Source organism: Corvus moneduloides, chromosome 8, assembly GCF_009650955.1.
Source record: "Corvus moneduloides isolate bCorMon1 chromosome 8, bCorMon1.pri, whole genome shotgun sequence".
In the NCBI taxonomy this organism is placed as follows: domain Eukaryota; kingdom Metazoa; phylum Chordata; class Aves; order Passeriformes; family Corvidae; genus Corvus; species Corvus moneduloides.
The window spans coordinates 34,684,804-34,706,217 of record NC_045483.1 but is presented as its reverse complement, the minus strand read 5'-3'; the positions used below and the strand labels follow the sequence as shown (position 1 = coordinate 34,706,217).

Sequence of the window (21,414 nt, the reverse complement as noted above, 5' to 3'; positions counted from 1 at the left end):
GCCCCCGGCCCGGAGCGCCCTGCCCGGTTCCCCCGGGGGCCGGGCCGGAGGAGGCGGCGGCGGGGGCGGGCGCAGGGCGAGAGGGGCCGGCCCAGGGCCGCGCTACGTGTCCCGCAGCCCTTATAGCCCCGGCCCGCCGGGCCCGCCGCCGCAGCACCATGGCGAGCCGCGAGCACACGGTAGGGACGCGCCGGGGCGCGGGGGGCGGGCGGTCCCCGCGGATCCCTCTCCGAGTCCCCGGCACTCTGCTCGGCGCCGGGATCCCCGGCAGCGGCAGCGGGGCGTTCTGGTGGGGCGCGCTCGGAGCTCGCCAGCCCATCCATCACTCGGGGCGACGGGGATGGACGCGCTGGCCGGGCGCTCCGCGCATCCTCCGCGGGCATTCGGCCGCAGCCCGCACCTGTCCCCCTGTGCCGACTTCGGTCCCCGCTGATCCCCTCCAGATCAGCGGGGCCGGAGGTCGGGGCAGCGCCTGCCTCGCTCGTGGCTTTCTGGGGGTCCTCTGTCCTGGCGGCACCCGGAGAAGGAGTTGGTGAGCCGGGTCACCACCTCCGTCAGGCTCTCAGCATCGCTGCGCAGCCAGCGCTTTATAACACACACAGCAAGGAGAAGTAACCATAGCCAGGACACAGTTCAGTTAGAAATTAAAATTGCAAATCCCGGCCGCAGCCAGACATCGCTTTCCGCTTGCCAGCCGCCCTCCCTCACTCCCGGGATCTGGGATGGGAGCTCTGGGTCCCTCTGGCTGCGCGTACGTTTTCCAGGTTTTAAATCAGAACCAGAAGAAATCTTGACGCAGGTCTTTAGGGCTGCTTTTTGCTGGTTGGTTTGATTTCTTTTTTAGTTTGCCATAAACTTTTCCGATGGATTTGATGCATTTTGGACACAGTGGTAATCTGTCCGGGGAGGAATGCACTCAAAACCACGCGGAACAAAGCGCGCTTGTGAGGCAGGGTGTTCTTGGAAACGCAAAAACCTGTGGTTTAGGGATTATTTCAGGCAGGGGAGGTGCGAGCCGTGAGCTGTGTATGGGAGTTCTGTTCATTGCTGTGACAGGAGAGAGGTATTACTGGACTTCCAGAATAATCCCTCTCCTTTGCCTCCACCCTGGGCTGGAAAAATGACCTTTATAAGCAAGTTTGTGGCTGACCTTTGTGCCGTGGCTGTCAAAACAGATGCTATCAGCTTGACAGCTGTAGGCGGATTTTTGTGTGCTTATCTGCCAGGTATCTGATGGAGTGAGAAAAGGCGTGATTTCGCCAATTACAAGAGGTTTGGGGAGTGCTGGTGAAATGGTGATGTCCCATTTGTGATCTTCCTGTCCCTTGTCAGAAAGATGTGGTTGCACAGAGTGCAAAGGAAGTTCTCTCTCCCGTCTGCAACCTCAGCACCTTCCTGGTTTCAACCATCTCCAGTTTATGTCAAAGGCACGGGATAAGGAATTTCACTTTGTTCAGGGTCCTTTGACCTTTTTTTTTTTGTGCACACAGACGATTTTTTGTGACACCTTTTGCAGCTGCAACAGCCAAAGGTGTTCAATCTTAAAATGAAGACACAGTAATTTATCCTATTGAGATCCCTATTGATACAGCAGTAGGATCATCCTTCTGTTGCCCCCTTCTTAATCCCCATTCTTTGTTCTCCCAGTAACACGAATCCTTATTACTCCTAAAAATCCTTGTTGCTAATAAAACCTCAGTCTTACCACAGTTTCGTCATGTGGGTGGTGTGTTTATCTTTGTCCCACAGATGTGGTTTTGAGAGGCTCGGTGTTACCAGCTTAATTCACTGGCTGAGGGGATGTCAGAGCTGCGTTTCGCAGGTGATGCTGGTCAGCTGTCAGTTTTGGAAAGGCACAGCAGTGCCAGCTGTTGTGAGATGGACCACTGTGTTATTTGACAGTGCTCCTCATTTTGGAAACTGAATATCTAGAAGCCCAGGATTTAAATCCTAAATTCAGCCTGAGTGCTCTCTGGAGTTTGAGGCCGGTTTGAGGATGCTTTAATTGCACACCCATTTATTTCTCGAAGCTTATGGCAAAGTACAAAGAAGAAAACTTAATGGCTTTTTTTTTTTTTTTGCTCTACACGTGATGTCCTTAAAAATGAACATGACACCTTAATTCTGCCTTGTGTGAAGGAAGACCAGAGTCGTGGTGTGCAGGAATCTCTCTTTGGCTGGTTAATGTGGAAATGCTCTGTGCTCTCTTCATTTCTGCTCATGACACTGCAAGAGTTATGAAGTCCTCTACGTGCCAGGCAGTGTCCTTCTGTTCCCAGCCCTCACTGACAGAAAGCATTCATTTCTGGCCAGTTTCGGGACTGACTTTTCAGGGAGAAGAACGGTCTGTAATGATGACCTTAAAGCCTTTAATGTTCCTCACACAGCCCTCCTGTGTGCCTCAGTGGCAAACCCTGCTCTCAGGAGCAAGCACAGCATGAAGGGGTTGCAGTGAGCGAGGTGGAGCTGTGGGCCTGCCCTTGTTTATTGTGTGGGCTCTTGTACAGCGTGGCTTTCAGGGCTGAGGGGTTCTTTGAGCTCTGTCGAGAGAGCAGCTCGTTCTCCCCACACCTGCGGCCCCGCCGCCGGTATTTCCGCCGCTCGCTGCCTCTGCCCGCCGAGCGGCGTTTCCCGGACGGGCAGGAGGACACAGATGGTGCAGTGTGCTCCAGGGCAGCCTGCCACAGAGCCCAGAGCCACGGGCACGGCCCTGCCCTGGCAGGGCGACTGCCTGCGTGGCTTTGTGTCCCCGGGGCTGCGCGGAAAGTGCAGCTCAGCGCATCCCATGGGATGGAGGCGCTGGGAGTCCTGCCCCCGGCGAGTGGGGCTTCTCTTTGGGTGCCCTTGCAGGTGCTTAGGGAGAATGAGAGCCGAGTGCTGAAACTGCCTTTCTCAGGGGAAGTGTTTCAGCTTTGTCCCCTGCCTGGCCTCGCAGCAGCATCTCCAGGAATCAGACTGGTGTGGCACCCCCGGCTTGCAGCGGGATGTGCCTCCGCAGCCCAGCTCCGTCACAGAGCTGGAACTTCTGCTGGCTCACTTGTGTTTGTGTAGGGCTTACGTGCAAATGATGTGGGCTATTTAAGTTTATTTAAACAGGAGCAACAAACCCACAAGATCAGGCATCAACCCTGAGGAAAGAGGCTTAATTTCTTTGCCTAAAAACTACTCTCATGTTGAAAAAAAACTGGAGCTGCAGGGCAGAGTTCAGATGGACTGATATCCCAGGCAGAGCAGGAACATATGTACATCTCCATCAATTTAATTGCAAAGCAACATGAAAGAAAAAGCTTATTAAAACACCCAAACCATGCATTCATCTCCTCTCACTCTTAACTGTTGCCTTCAACGTAAAGAGCAAAACATCTTGAAAGCTGTTTATTTTCAAAGCAGTTCTGAGTAGCTCATCGCAGTGACACTGCCCAGGGGACAGGGCAGCAGAGCCCTGATTTCAGGGAATTAGCGTGGCTTGCTCTGGGCTGAGTCACTCAAGAAAGCGAGTTTTATAAAACTCGTGTTTGATCCAGTGAGTCCCAAGCCTTGTTCTTACAGCGTGATTGATTTTGTGGAACACGGTGCCCAACTCATTGCACCGTGACATCCAAAGGTGATTGTTTTCCAGCTGCTCATCACATGCTTGGGATTTCTTGGTTTATTTTCTATTGCTTTGTTTGCTTTATCTCTCTTTTCTTTGAAGACCATGGAAAGGTGAGGTGATTAACTTTTGTTGCTGTGTTAATTATAACTCTCTCCCCTTTTCTCCCAGTTTTCTGAAGCCTTTTGCTATTATTTAGAAAGTTCCCTTTCCAGTCTCTTGCCCCCACGTTGCTGTTTCACTCACTTGGGCTGCCAGTGTGCCAGGCCAGTGTTTAATAACCACACTCTGCCCTGTAAGAGCAGGCAGGTTCAATTTGGGGAAATTCAGGGAAGAAAAGCCAGGAAAAGTTGCAGGTTCCTAAATATGAATGCCTTCTCCTTTCCATGCTTGAGCCCTCCAGGCGTTGGGGAATTAAAAAACCATTGTGGTGGGGTGCAGCCCCAGAAGCTGCGAGTTGGGGGCTGTGGGGGACGGTCCCCGAGTGCGGGAGGGCTTGGCTGGTGTCCCCTGGCAGTGCCACGGCAGCAGGAGCAGCAGGGGGGCTGTGTTCCAGGGGGCTGTGTGGGGACAGAGCAGCTGCCAGGACCGTGCACACGGAGAAAGGGAAGGGTTTTTCTGCTGGGATGGATATTTCCTGCCTGAACTGCCCTTCCCTGTGAGGAGAGAGCAGGTAGGGCAGGCCTGACCCCTGCAGCTGAGCTCCGAGGTTCATCTTCTGCTTTCCCAACAGGACTAGTGGCTCTTTGGGATCTCTCTGTCTCCCAGGGGTCACCAGCTGAGCAGCTCTGCTGCTGCTGGAGGAGGTTGGTGTGGGGGTGGCTAGCCACCAGGGGGTGGCCAGGGCCTCGAAACCCACCTGTAGCTCCTGCAGCTCTGAGTGGAAGCGCTTTGAGTCAGCGCCTTCCTTCCTGTCCCACTGCTGGACTCCGGGATAAATACAGACTCCAGCCTCCTCTGGTTTCTCTGCACAGATCAAGTCACAGCCACTTACAAATCCATGCCAAAATCCAGAGGTGTAGGGTTCCATCCATGCCCTCCTTGGGCAGCCCCTGCAAGAGCTTTTAGTCAATCAGCAGCTGATGCTGAAGCCCCCACACTACCCAGACATGTGCACTGCAGCTGCAGCTTAGATTTAGGCCATAGAGATTTTGTTTTTCTGGAGGGTTTTCAAGACAAACACTGGCATATTTGCCTTTTTTTTTTTTTTTTTTTTTTTAATTTTAACTGGGCTGATGTTGATCCTGGAGGGTGCCTTTAGAAATGAAAAGGTGTTTTAGATAAACTTACAGCTGTACAGGCCCCCAAAAGATAAGTGGCGTGCAGGGCCTGTGTGAATGCCTGAGCCTGTACCTTGGTCACGCTGCTCGTACACTTTGCTTCTCAAAGATCCATTAAGAGAAAGGCTGTGTAATTCAGGTTGCCATTTATGAATTTGCTGTTATCGTGAGCAGGGTGTCACAGCTGAAGGGAGTGAGAAATAGCTCCTTAATGGTTTCACAGCTTAATCATTTCCAAGAGAAAATGTACACAGAGTGGATCATTAACAAAAGGAGGGATGCAAAAAAGCCCTGGGTATGCGTCATGCCGTGGGATGCTGGGAAGTCGGGATTTGCCTGTGGGGCTGGTAGTTCCTCACTAGCACTGCCTCACATCCCTCCCAGAGTGGTCTTTGCTCCTTTGCTCACAGCTTGGCTCAGTTACAACTCCATGTGTCAAAAGCTTTGTCTGCTGAGTGGGTGCCAAATTGTGTTGGGAGAGCAGAGCTTGAGGAAGGAGTTGGTTTACATAGATTTGATTTTATTTTCTGTTAGCTGCAGCACTTTGTGGGTTGTTGAGATGAGCTTTTTCTGTGCATTGCTGGAAAACAACCGTCTGCACCTACATTTCCAAGACTTTCTGACCTGCAGGTCTTTGCAGCCTCTCTGGCAGAACAAAATGTTTTCTTCAATATCAAACTGTTTTTTAGCTTCCCATTGTGGTGCAAAAAGTGTGGTTGGGCGGGAGGTCATTTTTCAGGCAGGCCCAGCCCTTCTGATGGGAAGATCATTAGGTTGTGTTGCCAGTGAGCATGGGAAGAGGGGGGAAAAGTCATTTTAGAGGAGGGTATTTTTTTAGAGGGCTGCTGTGGGGGTCTGAGCTGGGCACCTGCCCCTGGGCATGATGAGTGCCCCACCAGCCATGGCTGGGGCAGCTCACTGCATCTCTGGAAAGCTGATCTGAGCCCCTGGGGATGGATGTGAGGAGTGTCAAGCTCTCAGAGGTGCAGCCTGAAGTCCGGGGGAGCTGCTCTTCAAACACGGGGCATTTTTCTGTCTTAAATATTGTGGGAGCTGAAGTCTTCATCTGCTGTTGGTCTTATTCTCCACTACCCTTCTGTGGCTGTAAAACTGGGGGCTGTGCCACCCTCTGAGAGATGCTGGGAGTTTACATGAATTTTTGAGGGGCCAACTAACAATAATCTCCGAGGAAAATGTTGAACTGTCCTTGGACCAGCCTTTGAGCAGCATGGAATGACTCAGAGCTGTGCCTCCGCCTGCTTTAGGGAGGGAGGGGAAATGCTGAGCAGGCACTCGTTCAGGAAGAGTACGACATCCTCGGTGCTGACTTGGGCCAGGCTCTAGGTAACCCTGGGTGCACTCACACATTAAAAGCCCATCTTGCAGCTTGTGGGGCTCAGATGCACAGGGAGATGGGGCAGGAAAATTTCATCCTCCTTTAGTCCTCAACTTGGCCTTGCCTCCTGCAGCTGGTTTTGTAGGGTGGCACAGTCAGCGGTACAGCAGTGAAAACGGCCCTGTCTTCATCCAGCAGAAATTCCCAGGGCACTGAGGAGGTGCTGAGTGAGAGGAACGTCTCTTTGGCCCCATCTGTCGTTTCCAGCAGCAGCCGAGAGTGGGAGCCAGGAAAGAGTTTATGGCTGAGACATCAGTGCATTGTCCCCCTTTCCACTGATTTACGAGCTGAGATACCAGAGGCTGTGCCTTTCCTCCTGATAGTCCCCCATGAACTTTCCTTCCATGAATTCATTGTAATGATTTTTTCCAGCCAAGTGAACTTTTGGCCCGCCAGGCAAAATTCCCCCATTTAACCGTGTCCTGCGTGGTGCTCCTGGCCAAGTTCCCCTACGTTCCTTCCTGCTGCTGCTTTTGCAGTTTGAAAACCCTGAAAAAGATGCTGAGGTGGAGAGAGGTATCCTGTGGCCTGCTGCTGACCACTGCAAAGTCAGGCACATGGGGCACAAGACACCAGGTTCAAGGCTGGACATCCAACCTGAGGCAGGGAGAGGCACCCTGTGGCCACGGCACTGAGACCCCACCAGCCTGGGCTGCAGTCCAGCTTTTCCCTTTCATCAGGCTGCCACTGGGTCCTGGAGAGGAGAAGCCTCACAGGAGGATGAGTTCTTTTACAGAATCCCAGGATCCCTGAGGCTGGAAAAGCCCTCCCAGCCCACGGAGTCCAAGCTGTGCCCGATGGCCACCTTGTCCCCAGCCCAGAGCACTGAGTGCCACCTCCAGCCCTTCCTTGGACACCTCCAGGCATGGGCACTCCAAAGCTCCCTGGGCAGCCCCTGCCAAGGCCTGAGCACCCTTTCCATGCAGAAATTCCTGCTGCTGTCCAAGCTGAGCCTCCCCTGGCCCAGCCTGAGGCCGTTTCCCCTTGTCCTGTCCCTGTTCCCTGGCAGCAGAGCCCGACCCCCCCGGCTGCCCCCTCCTGTCAGGGACTTGTGCAGAGCCACAAGGTCCCCCCTGAGCCTCCTTTGCTCCAGGCTCAGCCCCTTTCCCAGCTCCCTCAGCCGCTCCTGGGGCTCCAGCCCCTTCCCAGCTCCGTTCCCTGCCCTGGGCTCAGAAATAGATGTATTTCACACAGCTGATGAAGCTGCTTGGAACACAGATCCTCTGTAGCTCCCACTGCTCATGAAACCACTGGAGCTGCTCTAAAGACAGAGGATTTCTTTCCTGAGAGGGATACCCTGGGCATGTTCAGAGGGGGTATCTTACCCCCATACCATCGAGAGCTGAGGTGGGCTCAGTTTGCAGAACCAGTTTTTGGAGCTGTCCCAGGGATGGCGTTGGTGGAGTGGGACGTGGCTCGGTCAGTGACCGGAGGACTCTGTGGCTCGGCTGCACTCCCGAGGTGTCCCTGCCCAGCGCAGCCTGTGTGCGTGCCTGTGTCCCGCAGTTGAGCTCAGCTGGCGGTGTCCTGGCCTGGTTCTCCTTTGCAGGGTGCTTGGAGCAGGAATCCCGGCATGTTTTCAGGGATAGGGTGCCTGTCCTGCCGCGGCAGGAGGCGGGGCATGTACCGTGCCGTATGTACCACAGAGAACCACAGCCCACTGATTAAATTCCCGAATCTCATATTCGGGGGGGGGGGGGAATTATTTACGTGTGGATACACTTCCTGCCTGGAAATCTTTTTTGATACTGAGGTTAATGTGTAGTCAGAATCTGTACCTTTGCCCCCTTTTCCTCTTGTCCCTGCAATCTGAGGGACTGCCACTCAGTTTCCCATTTCTGTAACGCGATCTTTTTCTCCAGAAGAAGGTAGAGAAGCAGGGCTGTGTGTTCTGGGTGGTTTTCCTGGCAGGCATCAAACCAAGGCATTTCTTCTGCAATTGACATTGCAAACCCATTGTTTGCAAAAAGAACAGGGGCCCAACTGCTCAGGCGGGTTCATCTGCAGGAGATCATTTAGCAGAGCTGCTCTGAATATTAAAAACTGGGCAACCATGGAGGGGTTTCGTGCTTAAATTGTTATTTTTGTCAGTGCCTGACGAAACGCTTTGTTTGTTAAATATTTGTTGCCCCTGCAGCTGTCCCTTCAGATTTCAGGAATGAAGACGGGGAGATTGTTTTTATAACATCTGTTCTGGCCTTGCAAGTTTATCCCAAAAATGTAGGAGCGCAGGATGAGTCACTGGCTTTTCTGCATCGAGGAAATGAGAGTAGTGACATCATCTCATTCCGAGATAAGGAAACGCCTGAGCTGGGAGCCCTCAGAGAGGCAGATTTCAGTCCCCAACTGCTGATTTGGACTCACAGTGTAGAAATAAGCATCTGATTTGTGAAGTTACTGGAACGTGAGCCTGGTTTTGTTGATTTTCTTCTCCTTTTTTTTGCGCCAGTGTTGTATAAAACTTGATTGTGACAACCCAAGCCGTGCGAATTTATGCCAAGAGGAAAATATTTGAGCTGCCATCAGCAAATAAGGTCTTGCTAAGAGCTCAGAAATTCTTGTGGCTTAAGAAAACACCACTTCAGCTTAACAGCAGCTTGAAAATCCCGTGTGTTCGCGGGGTTTGGCATCTCCAGCTGTCTGTCTGCGGGCTGAAAGGCTGCTTGTTTCGGGGCACTGGGATGGCTCAGAAAACCTTAAGCTTCTCTGTGTTACGTTCCTGGCAGGGCCCCGGGGGCGATGCCAAAAGGAACAGGCAGCGGGTGCCAAGGAGAGACTGCGTCTGCTGGCGTTTATTCAGAGCACGGGGCGGAGAAAGGGATCCCAGCCCAGCATCCTGGCCGGCACAGGGAATGCTGGCAGCGCCTCCGCCTCGGCAGGGGGCTGGGGACACACACGGCACTGTCACTGCTCTGCTCAGTCTGCAGAGAAAGCACAGCGCTGCTCCTGCCCACCTCCGGGCGCTGGGAAAGGAGACTCCGCATCCCTGTGCAGGGAGCAGGGGCACAGCAGGGACACCAGGGTGGCGGTGGCACAGCAGGGACAGCAGGGTGGCGGTGGCACAGCAGGGACAGCAGGGTGGCAGTGGCACAGCAGGGACAGCAGGGTGGCAGTGGCACAGCGGGGACAGCAGGGTGGCAGTGGCACAGCAGGGACAGCAGGGTGGCCGTGGCACAGCAGGGACAGCAGGGTGGCGGTGGCACAGCAGGGACAGCAGGGTGGCAGGGGCACAGCAGGGACACCAGGGTGGCGGTGGCACAGCAGGGACAGCAGGCTGGCGGTGGCACAGCAGGGACAGCAGGGTGGCAGTGGCATAGCAGGGTGGCAGGGGCACAGCAGGGACAGCAGGGAGGCGGTGGCACAGCGTGGACAGCAGGGTGGCGGTGGCACAGCGTGGACAGCAGGGAGGCGGTGGCACAGCAGGGACACCAGGGAGGCGGTGGCACAGCGGGGACAGCAGGGTGGCGGTGGCACAGCGTGGACAGCAGGGAGGCGGTGGCACAGCAGGGACAGCAGGGTGGCAGTGGCACAGCAAGGACAGCAGGGTGGCCGTGGCACAGCAAGGACAGCAGGGTGGCGGTGGCACAGCAGGGACAGCAGGGTGGCAGTGGCACAGCAAGGACAGCAGGGTGGCGGTGGCACAGCAGGGACAGCAGGGTGGCAGTGGCACAGCAAGGACAGCAGGGTGGCAGTGGCACAGCAGGGACAGCAGGGTGGCAGTGGCACAGCAAGGACAGCAGGGTGGCGGTGGCACAGCAGGGACAGCAGGGTGGCAGTGGCACAGCAAGGACAGCAGGGTGGCGGTGGCACAGCAGGGACAGCAGGGTGGCAGGGGCACAGCGGGGACAGCAGGCTGGCAGTGGCACAGCGGGGACAGCAGGGTGGCGGTGGCACAGCAGGGACAGCAGGGTGGCGGTGGCACAGCAGGGACACCAGGGTGGCAGTGGCACAGCAGGGACAGCAGGCTGGCAGTGGCACAGCAGGGACAGCAGGCTGGCACAGCGGGGACAGCAGGGTGGCGGTGGCACAGCAGGGACAGCAGGGTGGCAGTGGCACAGCGGGGACAGCAGGGTGGCGGTGGCACAGCAGGGACAGCAGGGTGGCCGTGGCACAGCAGGGACACCAGGGTGGCAGTGGCACAGCAGGGACAGCAGGCTGGCAGTGGCACAGCAGGGACAGCAGGGTGGCGGTGGCACAGCGTGGACAGCAGGGTGGCAGTGGCACAGCAGGGACAGCAGGGTGGCAGCGGCACAGCAGGGACAGCAGGGTGGCGGTGGCACAGCGGGGACAGCAGGGTGGCAGTGGCACAGCAGGGACAGCAGGGTGGCGGTGGCACAGCGGGGACAGCAGGGTGGCAGTGGCACAGCAGGGACAGCAGGGTGGCGGTGGCACAGCAGGGACAGCAGGGTGGCAGTGGCACAGCAAGGACAGCAGGGTGGCAGTGGCACAGCAAGGACAGCAGGGTGGCGGTGGCACAGCAGGGACACCAGGGTGGCAGTGGCACAGCAGGGACAGCAGGCTGGCAGTGGCACAGCGGGGACAGCAGGGTGGCAGTGGCACAGCAGGGACAGCAGGGTGGCCGTGGCACAGCAGGGACAGCAGGCTGGCAGTGGCACAGCGGGGACAGCAGGCTGGCACAGCAGGGACAGCAGCATGGGAGCAGGGAGCTGGGCAGTACAAGAGGTGCTTGCAAGCTCCCCCTTCCCCATGTGGGCCTGCGTCCTGAGAGGTTAAACAGGCAAAATTCCCAGGGTAACTCCGCCTTGCTGGGGTTTTCCCTTGGGAAAGAATGGGGGTTGGTTTTGAAGACTTTCTGCCTTAGTCCATTAAGTGATTATTTGGGGAAAGTCCACAGGTTTTGGGTTACAAGAGCGAAGCTGAGATGTAAGGGATGCCAAGGTTTCTCCATTGTGCTTCAATATGATTGTGATCAAATCTTTGCTTCCACAGACAAAACCCCCCTCTTTTTCCTCTCTTCCTCCTTTTCTCTGGAGTATCAGGTTTGCTCTTCTTCAGCAAATGACTCTTTCACAGGAGGTTTTTTCCCCCTGGTTGCTCATGGAGACAGTATCACTCTTTTGCCAGAGCAGTCCTGGAAGAAGAAAATAGTTTTTTAAGGAAAATTTTGATAAACATAATTTTTATACATCAAATGCAACCGGTAGGAACAAATAATTTTAATTTTTTTTTTTTCAGTATGCTGGCAGGAGTTGGGAGGGTTTTTTTAATGATTGGTTAGCTCACTCTCCCGAGGCTTAGGCAAGTGTTTGACTTCAAACTCAGAATCACAGAATCTCCTGAGCTCGAAGGGACCCACAAGGATCATCAGGTCTGGTTCCTGACCCTGCACAGACACCCCAATAATCCCTCCATGTGCTCGATCCCACTGCTTGCCTGTGCAAGCAAAGGTTTGTGGGATCATTCCATCATTTTAAAAGCCCGTTCTACCATTTGTAAATAGGATCAGCTGAAAACATTTCGAAAGCCTCTATTTTTATTTTGGTCTAATTTTTCCTTCCTGAGACGTGTCCAGGCTGCGGTACCGAAATAGGGTGTGTGTGAAACGCTTGACTGGAAAAAAATGAATCATATTCCTGGTGCTGTGAGCTTGCCCTATAAATAAAAAGGCAGCTGGGGGAGTCCTGACCCTGCCCTGGCTGTTGGGTCAGGGTTTCCCCGGGGCCCTGAGCGCTGCCAGCTGGATGCTGGTGCCGGTGCTGAGTGAGCCGGACGTGTGAGTAACGTGCCCTTCGCAGCTCCGTGCTGCACAGCCTGGCTCTGCTGGCGTGAGCCGTGCTCCCAGGAGCGAGTCCCTCACCCAGAGCGGGATGCTGCTGCAGCCTGCCATGCGCTGTGGCTCCTGGACAGCGTCCAGGTCTGTGCCTGTGCCAGCTGCAGCAGGCAGGGGTGAATTGAGGGCACGATAAGGACACGGGCTTGGGCCTGCTCGGCCACCGCGATGGCCAGCGCGGCTTCCTGGTGCCACATCTCCTTCTGCAGCGGCACAGAGCTCTGCCTGCTCTGGGTGCCTGAGGGTCTTGTGTGCGCTCAGGAGATCTCCTGGATGTCCTGCTCAGCTCCCATCTGTCCTTCATTTCCACCCCTCAGCTGTGGGATGTGGCACTCGCAGTTGGTTCTTGCCATGCTCCCATTCTTGATGCAGCCATGGAGGCGCTGGTTAAAGAACTGGGGATGTGGAGGCAGGAGGAGCTGCTGCCTCAAGGGCCAGAGTTTATACTTGAATTCCTAGTGGAAGATGGCAAAACATCCATGCAATTTGTTGGGAGAACCCTAAACCCAAAAGGGCAGCTGAGCTGGGGAGGGGTTCTGATGAGGAGCAGCTCAGGGAGCTGGGAAAGGGGCTGAGCCTGGAGCAAAGGAGGCTCAGGGGGGACCTTGTGGCTCTGCACAAGTCCCTGACAGGAGGGGGCAGCCGGGGGGGTCGGGCTCTGCTGCCAGGGAACAGGGACAGGAGGAGAGGAAACATCTTCAAGTTGCGCCAGGGGAGGCTCAGATTGGATATTAGGAAATTTTTTTCATGGAAAGGGTTGTAGAGCATTGGAATGGGCTGCTCAGGAAAGTGGGGAAATCACCATCCCTGGAAGTGTTCAAAAACCACGTGGTGTGGCCCTTGAGGACATGGTTCAGTGGTGAACACGAGGGGGGTGCTGGGTTGATGGCTGGACTTGATGATCTTAAAGGTCTTTTCCAACCTTACACACCTCTATCCTTCTATGATTATAAATGGGTTTTGTCTGGTGCATTCCCTATTAGACGTGCAGCGGTTCTGCTCCCAATAACGTCAGCGACGTCTGGGAGAGGCCCCACAGACCTCGTGCTTTGAACTGTCAGATGCGAGGAGAAGATGCTCCCTGATAAGATCTCCTTGAGCAGTCACACATCATTTATGTGGGCAAGTACAGCTACTCCCTTCCAGGGCCAATTACTTCAGGAGGAGCTGAGGTCACTTCTTGGGATGCTGTGAGTTGAGCAGTGGTGGCTCTCGGAGCAGAGGACACCGATGGTTCCTGATTTCCGGCAAAGACTCTCCTATCTCAGAGGCCCCATCCCTTTATTCAGGAGGATCACTCAGGAAAAACCTCCTGCCTCTGGCTGCAGCCTGCTTTCACACAGAGGGGAGCATCTTGTCCCACCAGCTGGTTGATGGAAAGCTTGTTCCCTTTGGAAACTAAGCCAGGAGACCCCTGCCAGGCAGCTCGGCCAAGCCTGATCCTCAAGACCGCCAAGGTCTTGGTGTCTCCCTGCTTGCCAGCCTCATGGACGGGCTCAGTAGGAGAGAAGACCAAAAGCAGAGTTAGGATTGGGTTTCTTGGTCTGCTGCAGCCTCAGTCCGAGGTTTGGAGCAGTGCGTTTGTTTTTTTCTCATTTCCTGGATGAGGTAAGGCAGGGTGGGCTGAGCACTGAGCTCATCCAGACAGGGCCAAACAGCAGATTTCCAAGGAAAGGGGAGAGCGTGGCAGTGTCGTCTTTAACCATCTGTCTGGCAGGGGATGCCTCCCTTCTTTGGAGATGCTGCTGGGACATTTATTGCCTTGTTTGGAGCTTTCTTTGGGGCTGAATTATAAGTCAGAAGTTCCTCTCCCAAACCTCATTTCCTTGACCCAGACTATTCCAAGACATGCTTACCAGTGTCCTAAATTGTCCCTGCTTTAGGGCCTGATGCCCAGGTGTAGATGTTGTGATGATGATTGGATTACCTACTTCAGTATGTTTGATTTGCAGTGACAGGGTTAACACCCCGCGAATCAAAGCAGTAGGACAGCCCTGCATCTGATTAAACCCCATCCACTGCCTCCTTCTGCCTTCCAACCATCCTGCAGGGATATGCTCTTCCTAGGCAAAAATCTCTCCAGGATTTGCTCTCAGGCCATTAATGATCAGATTTCCTGCTGCCTTCACTCCCTTCTGCCACACTTCAGCTCTGGCTTCCCAAGCCGTGTCCCAGCTGGTGGATGATGAGGTGGGAAGTTGGTCTTTCCCACTGAAGGGCCTGTTCCCAGCCAAGCAAGCTCCCAGCCCAGCTCAGGCTTAGGAAGAGTTTCCCAGGAAATTTATTAACAGAGCAGAAAAATCTGAGGGATTTGGTACCGTCTGGAGCTCCTGGCAGGTGGGAGAGGTGTGACAGTGTTGCTGAATTGCAAAAGTGCCCTCAGTGGTGCTTTCCCAAGCTCCCAAAGGTGCCAGCGTGCAAACTAAGAGCTCTGAGAGGCTCACACAGCGCAGATTTATGGCACAGCAACCTGTACTTAGAACAATCTCCTTACATCAGCCACGCAGGAATGTGCCAGATCTTGCATCTTCCCCAGGCATGGACGTTATCATGGCTCATCTCCTGCGGGACACAGCCTGAACTCCTGGGGGTGGGAGAAAATTAATCTGTGGTGGTGCTGTCTCACCTTTACGAGCTCAAAACGTTCAAACTTTTGACAACCCCCTGCAAAAAAAGCCCACAAAAAGCAACAAAAGGGAGCAAACCACAGAAAGCAAGTCTTGAGCTATTTATCTTTTATTCTCTGAGTCACGGGATACGTAGCGCTCACTCACCTTTTCAGGGGCAGGTCTAGAGATGTTTTGGGTTTTTTATAGAAGCACAGACTGGTTTGGGTTGGAAGAGACCTTAAAGCCCATCCAGTGCCACCCCTGCCATGGGCAGGGACACCTTCCACTGTCCCAGGCTGCTCCAAGCCCCAGTGTCCAGCCTGGCCTTGGGCACTGCCAGGGATCCAGGGGCAGCCCCAGCTGCTCTGGGCACCCTGTGCCAGGGCCTGCCCACCCTCCCAGGGAACAATTCCTTCCGTGTAAGTAACCTAAATTTCCCCTCTTTCAGCCTGAACCCATTCCCCATGTCCTGTTGCTCTGATGAACAGTCCCTTTCCAGCTTCCCCATACGCCCCTTCAGGTCCTGGAAGGTTCTGTGAGGTCTCCATGCAACCTTCTCTTCTCTCTCTCCCTACATGAATATCCAGGATATATTTATATCTTTGTTCCCTCCTTGTTCTTTGCTTTGGATGCCTCAATTGGGATCATCATCCTCACAATTAGCAGGGTCCTGTAGATACTCCATGTGGAAAATTCCTTGTGGAGGTGCCGTTGCTGGAGCTGCAGGGCATGTCCAGGCTGCTTCACCTGCAGCCAGCCCTGCGCAGAGTCTGGGGTCAGCAACATTGGGAACCGCCAGAATTAGGAAGCACCAAAATTCAGGCCTCTGGCCCAGCGTTGTGCTGGTGCCTTGTTTGCTTGGGAATGCACATGGACACGTCAGGGGTTGTCTCCTCTGCCTCCCATCCCACCGCGTGCCCAGCTCGGCACTGCTCCTGCCCCAGCTGCAGCTCTCTGTGTTACACAGCCAGTAAATTAGCACCTGAAGTTGCTCTTGTTTTGCAAGCCTGATTAAAATAATAGGTGAGTCTGTCTGCATTTGAAACCGTCGAGAAGGCAGGGAGGGTGTCTCTGCCCAGACTCCACGTCCCACCCGCCCGCGGGGGGATCAGTCACCTGGCAGTGCTCCCGCAGCAAAGCCAGTCACCTTCTCCCTGCTCCCTGCTGGCGTGAAGGCATTGCCACCAGAAACACCCTGGGCAGAGGCAAAGAGCCTCCAAAAAATCCGTCTGTGCTGCTGAGACAAATCCACCTCACACCAAAGCCCTGGAGTTCACCGCTCTGGCTCGTTAATGAATTTCATTTCTCTGCAAATCTATTTGTCCCAGCAGAGATTTCCCTTTGCACGGAGAGCAGCAAAGGTAACAGAAGTGCTTTGTTCTGCTTTGTTTCCTCAGGGATCCACCAACGTGGTTTACCAAGCCCATCATGTCAGCAGGAGTAAGAGAGGCCAAGTTGTCGGCACCAGGGGAGGATTCCGAGGCTGCACGGTTTGGCTCACAGGTATTTTTGTCTGGGTGTGAAAGCGTGGCCTCACCTGTGAAACTCCATGAGTATGGCTGGGAGGTGGGGATTTGGGATCTGCAGGAAACGTCAGCGTTCCCTGGGAGCTGGGAATTGCAAAACATCCCCACGTGGGAAAGGCAGACATGCGGTGCTGGCGCAGCAAGATGTTCTCCCTGGCAGCTGCTGCCCATAACTGATGTTTTTATGGATTTCCCAGCTGCTATCAGACTCCTTTGAACATGTCAGAGGCCCTTGGAGGTAGCACTCGTTGTTCCCAAGTGTGTAGCTGAGGAAGCCTTGGCTCAAATCCTTTGGCAGTGGAACGTACCCAGGGTTGTCCAAAGCACGGATGTTTTCATTCAGGAGCGGTGGGAAGTTTATTGGGACACGTAGGTGTGCTGTGCTTGAGGCAGCACGAGGCAGTCACCTTGTGTGGAGAATAAACACTCCCAGCCACAGAGTCAGGCTGGGAGCAATCCCTTCCACTTGTTTTGTTGCCCTTCTCTTCTGCCTTGGAATATAAACTCATTGCTTGGGGATTAGGGGCTGCCAGAAATGACAGTTGCATTTCTCATTTCTAATATTTAGACAACTCTGTCTTTTGCCAGCTGTCCAGTTGTTCCTTTGCTTGTTAAATATTGGCATTTTCTTTGGCTGCTGGAGGGTGTCGAAGGACGTGCTTGGAAGGATTTGTAAAGCCATTCTGATTTGCCTTCCTGTCACCTTAGGTGGTAGATGCTGGGTTAAAGCACATTAGGGTTTTGTTCTCCTCCTCAATTTTGAAGTCCCCAATCTGCTTTTATGTAATTTCTGAAGCCAAAAGCCCTACCCAAGGCAATTTCCTTCGTTTTTTGAATATTACTCAAGGATCTTGTGTCTGAAAGGTTTGAGCTTGCCTGGCTGATTATTCTTTGAAAGATGCACCTAGAGAAGGAGGCGATGAGGGGCCGTTGCTGCTGGAGCCTGTCCCACCTCACGTGGTTGCAGCAGGAGCCTCTCCTTGGGTTCAGCATGGGAGAGCAGTTGGCTCTGCACAGTGGGAGCAACGGGAGGAAGAGGAAGGTGCTGAGAGACTTGGAGCATCCTTTCACACCTCTCCTGCTTCCTGGTACCTGTGTGTCCCAGCACAGCCCAGCAAGAGGCACTGCTGGGTTGGACCCCTCCAGATGCTGGGCTGTAGATGCTTTTCTCACGGCATTAATGCCACCCCTTCAATAAGAAGGGTTGAAAAGGGCTCTGTGAAAGATGAAACCAACCTCCTTGAGGGAGGAATGAGGTAGGGAACTTCAGACAGAGGAGTTTTGCCGCCGGTGTCCCAGTTGCGCTCTCGTTTTCACTCTCTTGACCTCACACCTGACCCCTCACTTCCCTGCCTCTGCCAGGCCTTTCTGGAGCGGGCAAGACAACCATTGGCTTTGCTCTGGAGGAGTACCTGGTGGCTCATGGCATCCCGTGCTACTCCCTGGATGGCGACAACGTCCGGCACGGCTTGAACAAGAACCTGGGCTTCTCGGCAGAGGACCGTGAGGAGAACATCCGGCGCATCGCCGAGGTGGCGCGGCTCTTCGCCGACGCGGGGCTCGTCTGCATCACCAGCTTCATCTCCCCCTTCACAAAGGTAAACCCCCCCCACCACAGCCTGCTCTCTTCTCAGCTTCAGCTCAGATGGTGAAGGTGGGTTGTGGAGAGGGTTTCCTAAATCCACCATCGGGTGCTTGGTAGGACACCGCTGACGCACAGCCTGTTTGGAGGGCAGTGACCTCGCTGAGTAAACCCGGTGTTGCAAACTGATGAAAAGCTAAGAGGAGTTCAAGGTCTCCCTGCTATTAACTCCTCAGAGGCAGAAAAGAGTCACAGAAGCAGCAGCCTGTCCTAGAGCTGTCACTGCTCTTTTGGAAGAAGATTTGACTGCGATTTTCACTTCCGTAGCTGCTGTTATCAGGCTGATGCAAGCAGTTCCTTTTCTCGTAGAATCACAGAACCATTAAGGCTGGAAAAGACCTCTAAGATCATCAAGTCTGACCATTTTGACACAGGGCAGATAATGATCCACAATCTAAAGTTCTGCTGTCCTGCCTAACCAAAAAATCTTGAGGTTTTGCATGGGAAAAGCTGAAAACAGATCAAAACTGTAGATTTGTACAATTTTTTTTTAAGTGTCTTTAAAGAAAAGGAGGGAAGTGAGATGAAAAAACCTTATTAGAATGAGTGTACATTTAATAAATCTATAAGAGTAATTAATTTACCTGTGTCAAAATCCAGGTTGTTGCTTTTTTTTTTTTTTGCTGCAATTCAGATTTTTCCCATCTTTCTTCTACCAGGATCGTCGAAACGCACGGAAAATTCACGAGGCAGCTGGACTTCCTTTCTTTGAAATCTTTGTAGACGCCCCTCTAAATATTTGTGAAAGCAGAGATGTGAAGGGCCTGTACAAAAAGGCAAGAGCTGGAGAGATCAAAGGTATGGAGGAGTGAGATCTTACTTTGCCTTTTTCTTTCCCGAGCTTTGGATGCCTTGTCCTGGCAGTGCCACACGTAGGGGTGGGTTTCTAAAGGCCCTTTGTAGTGCACAAGAGGATCCTGCTCCCCTAATCTTACTGTCACAAGTGTCACTTGTTGTACCCAGCATGCTTGAATGCCCCCTGCTTGTTTGTACAGCGCTGCTGGCTCCAAGGCACTGATTATTCTATTAAATACATTTAATTTGGGGGTTAATTGTCCGTAGGATTCACGGGGATTGACTCGGAGTATGAGAAACCCGAAGCTCCTGAACTGGTGCTGAAAACAAACATTGCGTCGGTGTCTGAGTGTATCCAGCAGGTCGTGGAGCTGCTCCAAGCACAGGTAGGTCACTTTTATGTCCCCACCACTGGCAGCTTTGGAACCCTGCATTGGGACATTGCCTGTTTGGCGTGCCTGTAAAAACCAGCGTGTTACAAGTGCTGCCTGGCTCTGTCTTTCAGAACATTGTGCCACAAGGCTCAGTCAAGGATGTTCTGGAGCTGTTTGTGCCTGAGGATAAACTCAGCAGTGTCCGGGCTGAGGCAGAGACCCTGCCAGCGGTGGAGATCACTAAGGTATTGCCACACACAGGTTCTGGCATTATTGAGCTGCTCCAAGGGCAGAAGCTTCCAGGAGGATGTTGCCAGAGGGGCCTGTGTTCCTCTGATGGCCCTGACTTTTTGTGGCTGTGGTTTATGGTGAGCTGAGGTGGGATCCTGATCCTCAGCCATGTTCTGCCACGCCTCCACCCTGTGCTGGGAGAGGCCAGGGCTGCCAGTCTCCTCTGCTGTGTTCATGCAGCCCCACAAGTTCAAACTGCCAGAGGGCAGGGATGGATGGGATATTGGGAAGGAATTGTTCCCTGGCAGGGTGGGCAGGCCCTGGCACAGGGTGCCCAGAGCAGCTGGGGCTGCCCCTGGATCCCTGGCAGTGCCCAAGGCCAGGCTGGACACTGGGGCTTGGAGCAGCCTGGGACAGTGGGAGGTGTCCCTGCCCATGGCAGGGGTGGCACTGGATGGGCTTTGAGGTCCCTTCTAGCCCAGACCATTCTGGGATTCTAAGTAGTGCTATGAACGTGTGTGAGTCTGGCTTAGAAAGCCCCAAGCTACATCCGCCATGTCTTTCTCCCCCTTATGAATGTCCCGTATTTGAAACAAAACAGAATGAAAATGCTGTTGCAGCAGAAGGGGAGGAAAAGCAACTTCTGAGTGTGACATGGTGACAGGAGCGTGACCCCTGTGGGTTTGTTTTGCAGCTGGATCTGCAGTGGGTGCAGGTGCTGAGCGAAGGCTGGGCCACCCCTCTGACAGGATTCATGCGGGAGGCAGAGTACCTGCAAGTGCTGCACTTCGGCACCCTGCTCAACGGTAGGGATCCCCTGTGTCCTCCTGTCCTCCCTCGGGCCACGCCCCCGGGCTCCTGAAGGGGACCAAGGTCACCGTGCCGTGGGCACGGCCCTGGCACCTCGCGCGGGGCTGCTCAAACCCTCCGGCAGTCGTCGTGTGGCTCTTTTGGTGCTCGGCTGTACCAGGGTAAACAGAGATGCAAACCCAAAGCCAGGGAAGCAGGGAGGCTGCCAGGATGAGGTAGAAGTGGGAGGAGAAGGCAGCTGCTCCTTGGAAACAGGAGCAGAGCCTGGTTTTGCCCCCCCACCCCATTTCCCTGCCTATCCAACGTGGTAACTTGACCTCAATTAGATTTCTCTATGCAGTAGCAGGCTCTGTTAGAGGTGCTTCATCCCTGGAAAAAGCAAAAAGGGCTCAGGTGATGGCCATCCACAGCTGAGACAGGGGCACAGATGTTTCCACTCTGCTGCTCAGCTGTGGATGCTGTTTCTGTGACTTCACCTGCACGTGGGGTGCTCACATTGGGGTTTGTAGACCTGGCAGTGATCTCTGCCCTCAGGGATCTGAGTGAGCAAGTCCCTTTGAGCCTTGCCTGCCTTCTAGGAGATCCCATGGTCACACAGGGCAGTGATTTGCTGCTGATGCTCGGATTTGGGCACCGTGCAGCAGAGGCAAAGCTCAGGACTGCTCACTTTGCACTGTGGGAACGTCTGTGGGGGGGCTCTGCTCCCAGACACGTCGTAGCCTTTCACCTCCTGCCCAGTGTGCAAACAGTGTTCAGAAGCACGTCCCTGTTATCAGAGCCTCCTCTGTGGTCTTTGAGCTGCCTGTTGTGCCTGCCGAGGTCGCAGAGCACCCTGGGATGGCCACGTTGCTCCAGAGCCCCGTACTTTGCGCCAGAGGCTCGTCCCAGAGAGCATCTAGTTTTGGGGTGCCCCCCCAAAGCTGCCAACATCCCTGAGCACAGCTCCTCTGAGCTCTGTGGGCAGATGTTCAGGGTTTGTAGAGCTCTGTGGGGAGCAGGGACAAAGGCCAGGAGAGCAGCTTTGCAGAGCTCTCTGGAGCAAGGTCTGCGTAGCAGAGGGCAGCAGCATCAGTCCCGGGTGCACCCTGCGGGCTCAGGCCCTCAGGGGGACATCTGAGTGGGAAAGAGAACACCAGGTGCTCTTGGATGAGCTTTGGGAAGTGGTGGAGGGTTCCATGCCGTGGTGCTGAGGCTGGGGTGTGGCACTGCCAAGGAGAGGCTCGAGCCTGCTCTACCCAGAGCCATCGGCACAGCCCCTGTGCCCTGGGGTGGGCGATGGCTTGGGCAGCTCCCGTGGTGGTCGGGGTGCACTTGTGCAAGCCAGGGCTCTGCAGCAAACCCCTCCTGATGCCCCAGCAGGTGGGTGAA

The 21,414-nt window shown here is 54.4% G+C and overlaps 1 protein-coding gene across 4 annotated transcripts in view; it reads left to right on the top strand.

The window, feature by feature from the left end:
• PAPSS2 (3'-phosphoadenosine 5'-phosphosulfate synthase 2) overlaps positions 1–21,414 on the top strand; it is a 41,872-nt gene that overhangs the window by 13,408 nt on the left and 7,050 nt on the right. For 3 of the 4 annotated variants that reach the window (XM_032115796.1, XM_032115794.1, XM_032115795.1), the window contains 6 exons: positions 16,066–16,171; positions 17,557–17,792; positions 18,496–18,634; positions 18,899–19,017; positions 19,137–19,250; positions 19,931–20,042. In XM_032115796.1, coding sequence (XP_031971687.1) covers positions 16,066–16,171; positions 17,557–17,792; positions 18,496–18,634; positions 18,899–19,017; positions 19,137–19,250; positions 19,931–20,042 — 826 coding nt within the window. Of the gene's footprint in view, positions 1–91; positions 180–16,065; positions 16,172–17,556; positions 17,793–18,495; positions 18,635–18,898; positions 19,018–19,136; positions 19,251–19,930; positions 20,043–21,414 lie in introns of those variants that run through there. The other variant, XM_032115793.1, reaches the window with a different exon arrangement.